The sequence below is a fragment of the Aegilops tauschii genome, chromosome 4, assembly GCF_002575655.3.
Source record: "Aegilops tauschii subsp. strangulata cultivar AL8/78 chromosome 4, Aet v6.0, whole genome shotgun sequence".
In the NCBI taxonomy this organism is placed as follows: Eukaryota; Viridiplantae; Streptophyta; class Magnoliopsida; order Poales; family Poaceae; genus Aegilops; species Aegilops tauschii.
The window spans coordinates 849,430-853,532 of record NC_053038.3 but is presented as its reverse complement, the minus strand read 5'-3'; the positions used below and the strand labels follow the sequence as shown (position 1 = coordinate 853,532).

General features: G+C 42.6%; 1 protein-coding gene across 1 annotated transcript; it reads left to right on the top strand.

Moving 5' to 3' along the window:
- Nucleotides 1-2,221: 2,221 nt before the first annotated feature.
- LOC109767722 (peptidyl-prolyl cis-trans isomerase) lies at nt 2,222-3,355 on the top strand. Its single transcript, XM_020326439.3, has 2 exons — nt 2,222-2,292; nt 2,621-3,355. Exon 2 carries the CDS (start codon nt 2,637-2,639, stop codon nt 3,174-3,176), a length of 540 nt encoding a protein of 179 aa, XP_020182028.1. The 5' UTR covers nt 2,222-2,292; nt 2,621-2,636; the 3' UTR covers nt 3,177-3,355.
- Nucleotides 3,356-4,103: the final 748 nt, after the last annotated feature.

The window sequence follows — 4,103 nt, the reverse complement described above, 5'->3', positions numbered from 1 at the left end:
ATAATTATAATCTGACATGTCTCCTTAATGGCCTGCGCAGATTCCATTATCCAAAAGCTTGGTTCCCAATTATATACCAATTTGACATTCCTTTCAGAAGGACTAAAGCGACAAAGGAGGTAACAATGGCCCACCCCATTTGTGTTTGCTTGACATACCTTATTTTAGGATTGGTTGTTGGATGAGTTTATGAGCTGTCCAACTTTTCCTTTTTTTTTCTTAACATGTCTGAAAAACATATATAGTACTGCCCTTACGGGTGACAAAATGCCGTAACTTGAGCAAATCAATGAGCTAAAAGGCAGTGAGCAAAAGGTTGAGCTTGGGGAAAGCTGGTAGAATGAACCAAAGAAAATAACTGCTGTTCAACATATACGTATATCAACCGTGCGCCTTTCTTTCTTGGTTATTATTGATTTATTGGCAAACCTCTCATGCCTCTTTTGATGTATTTTCCCTGCATCTGTGCTATTGATCCTGACGAAGAACTCATATTTGTTACTGTTTGCAACAGGGAAAAAAAATCTATCATATATGTAGATCAAACTAGTTGTTCAAAAGTGACCATGTAGAGTACTATTTAGTTGCTTACCTTTTGCAAGTTGCATAATTTTTTTTTGTTATTCTCAAATAGTTATTATAACTTAAAAAAAAAAGTATTTTAACCACAGTTGGTCAGCCAAGTGCATCTTTGCTTCTAAAAGGAATTAGTAGTTAATAGACAAGTTAAAATGCATGATCTCTTGTGCACTTGGTCATCTTTCAGGAAAACAAACAGTTTGTATTATTGATATGGTTCTCTTACAACTTATGCTGTTACGCATACCTGTTTGCCGCGTAACCACCATACTGCACTTTGTTCGACACATAGAAGACATAATATGCAGCTGTGTTCAGTTGATTTCAAAAATTAATAATAAAACAGTAGAATTAGCATATAACAACAAAAGGTGTTGCTTTCCAGAGTATATATAGAAAGGAAAAGCTGAAAGGGAGTAGTCACTAGTTGCTAGTCCCACTCTGGCATCCTACAAATTAAAGTAGAACTAATGATGATGCGATGTTCCTAATGACATTTATTTTCCACTTTTGATTCTATGGTTTGACTGATCTGATTGTTGTCAGATAATAATATTATGTCAAAGAAGTAGCAGTATTGGTTTTCTCACATTTTCTATGTACATACACAGGTCCCCTGAGTTTTTTCCTGAAGAAGAATGAGATGATCGATTGTTTGTAAATATGGTCTCGCAGTCGCAGAGGCCTCCATCGTACGCCGTCTGCAAGGAAGAAAAACTGAGTGAAGTGGATAGTAGGTTAGGTTGGTACAGAAAAGTGGAGGCAACCTTACATAGCTCAGCAGCGTGTGATCATTGTAAAGTAAGTGTTTTCTGATTTTTGGTGCCTTTGTTAATAGGTGCCATCCATGCTAATTATGGTATAATATATGATAGCACTTGCACTAAATGAATGAGGCGAAATGAAGTCCCAGCTGCTAATTAATCATCTTCTGTAGATAAAAGATATGTTTCATTGATTACTGATGCAGCTCTTAGTTGGTGCAAGTGCCATGCAGTCTGTGCAAATCGCTTGCAGCCAGGTACATACATCCTTGATCTTGAATCCTTGTGTGTGTGCAAATCTATCTCCTGTTTGTACAAGTGATCTAAACGCTCTTATATTAGTTTACAGAGGGAGTACGTAGTATTATTTGGTACTGTACATTGCAACTATTTTCAGAGATGAAGGAGAAAAGGGCACTTGCACTTTGTTCCACTGTGCAAAATGATTGTTGGCCACTTGTTCCAAAACCGCTGTGTCGCTTTCATGGGAAACAAAATTAGTTTTGTATTTATTTTATTTTATAAGAAATAATTTTCTAGTTACATTTTACTCCCTCCATTCCTTTATGTAAGGCGTATTATTTCCGGCACGTTGATCAAGGCACATAATTATACACATGTTATACTCCTTTATGTTAGGAGTATCATTTAATTAATTTCTTTTTTAGAAAAAAAAAAGGAAACTGATGGGCTCTCAGTGGAATGGGCTGGGATACTTGACACAGAACAGGGCTGTTTGGTAAGGTTCGTTTTTTTTTTCTGAGAAATGTTAAGGTTCGGCTGAGATGGGCCGTTATTGGGAACTGTAACCACCAGATAGGCCCAGGCCCATTAGAGCCCGTAGAGTGTGTGCTCTGAAAACCCTAAACCCTCCCTTTTTATCTCCCCCCACCCAGCCGCCGTTTTCCCCATCTTCTTCTTCTTCCTCCTCCTCACAACATCAAGCAAGGTAGGATTTTTTCTTCTTGTCTCCTTGGTTTCTCTCAGCCTCTGTGTTTCTTTCTTGCGATTGGATTTGGTTTTGCTCTCGCACATATCGAAGGCTTTCTAGGCGTCATTATCCATAGGCCTCTTGAGCTCAATGTTTGTGCCAAATCAATCTATTTTCTTCATGATCCTCGCCCTGTGATCTCCAGCAGTGCTACCCTGGAGGCCACGCAAGGACCATGAGCACACTCCACGATTTGTTTTCTTGATTCGTTTCTCCTCCAATACATGACAAATCTCAAGAATTTATCTGTTGTTAGATTGGACTGAACTTTTGATCTGCCCTGCAGCAAGCAGAAAGCCGCCATGGCGGCCAAGAACCCCAAGGTCTTCTTCGACATCCTCATCGGCCAGGCCAAGGCGGGGCGGGTCATCATGGAGCTCTACGCCGACAAGGTGCCCAGGACGGCGGCCAACTTCCGGCAGCTCTGCACGGGCGAGGCCGGCCTGGGCAAGAGCGGCAAGCCGCTGCACTACAAGGGGTCGGCCTTCCACCGCATCATCCCGGGCTTCATGTGCCAGGGCGGCGACTTCACCCGCGGCAACGGCACCGGCGGCGAGTCGGTCTACGGCGAAAAGTTCGCCGACGAGAACTTCCTCCTCCGCCACACGGGCCCCGGCGTGCTCTCCATGGCCAACGCCGGGCCCGGCACCAACGGCTCCCAGTTCTTCATCTGCACCGCCAAGACGCCCTGGCTGGACGGCAAGCACGTCGTGTTCGGGCAGGTCGTGGATGGGTACGGCGTCGTGGAGAAGATGGAGGCCGTCGGGTCGTCCGGCGGCTCCACCGCCGAGCCCGTCGTCATCGAGGACTGCGGCCAGCTCGCCGACGGCGACCAGTGCTGATCTCATGATTCATTCAGCTTGTTTTTTTTTTTTGCTTGCTACCACTGTTGAAGCTGAGACGGTTAATATGGATGGATCGGAGGGACTACTAGTTTGTTTGTTTAGGTGTGTGCGTCGTGCGGGTGCTTGTAATTGACTGAATGATTGAATGAATAAATTTACAGATTCAGTTTCATCAATCTCAAAAGTTTGTCATGACTGAATGATTGAATAAATTTACAAAATTGTAGTGCTGCTTGAAGATGAGAATAGACTACAGATGGTCCAATCTTTTTCTGGATTGAAAAACATAGAACCCAGCAGCAGCACTACATTTTTTTTGACAATGTTGGTTCAGGCATCAATTAAGTTGACATCACAGGCATGCTTACTATACTTTGTGTCACCTCTTTTTAGCTCAGATTCACATGATCCAACACAAGATTAACTGGTCCTGATTCAACATTCTAAGGAAATAGAATCAAAATTAAATGGTCTTGGTCTGAATCTTCTTCAGGCTTGTTCATCATTTACCTGAGAGAAACGTGGGACAAGGAGACAAGCAGTGTTTTGTAAGGCAGCTATCGCCCCTCTTCATTTCTGCTACAAAACAGCAGTGCTAACCTAGGTTTTATTTCTTTTCTGTTGGATTCATGCATTGTTGGGGCTTAGTGTTGTTTTGTTTGTATTCCAATTTTGTTGACATGAGGTGGATGAATGTTTTCTGTTGAGTTTGTCCTTTCAGTTGTTGCTTGCCCAGATTGTTCCAGTACAAGGCCTGTGGGATGTGCGTCGTGACTCAGTGGGTGTAATGACTGAATGAATAATTCTGCTCTGCAGATCCAATTCCAGTTCCAAGCTAAGCTCCTACATGTTACCAATTGTTTGAGTTTCAGACATTTTCTCCTGTATGTCTAACCTGGAAGAGCTGTCCATGATGTAACTTGA

What these genes read in the sequence shown, in the direction of transcription:
- LOC109767722 (XM_020326439.3), top strand. Translation starts at nt 2,637, where the DNA reads ATGGCGGCCAAGAACCCCAAGGTCTTCTTCGACATCCTCATCGGCCAG.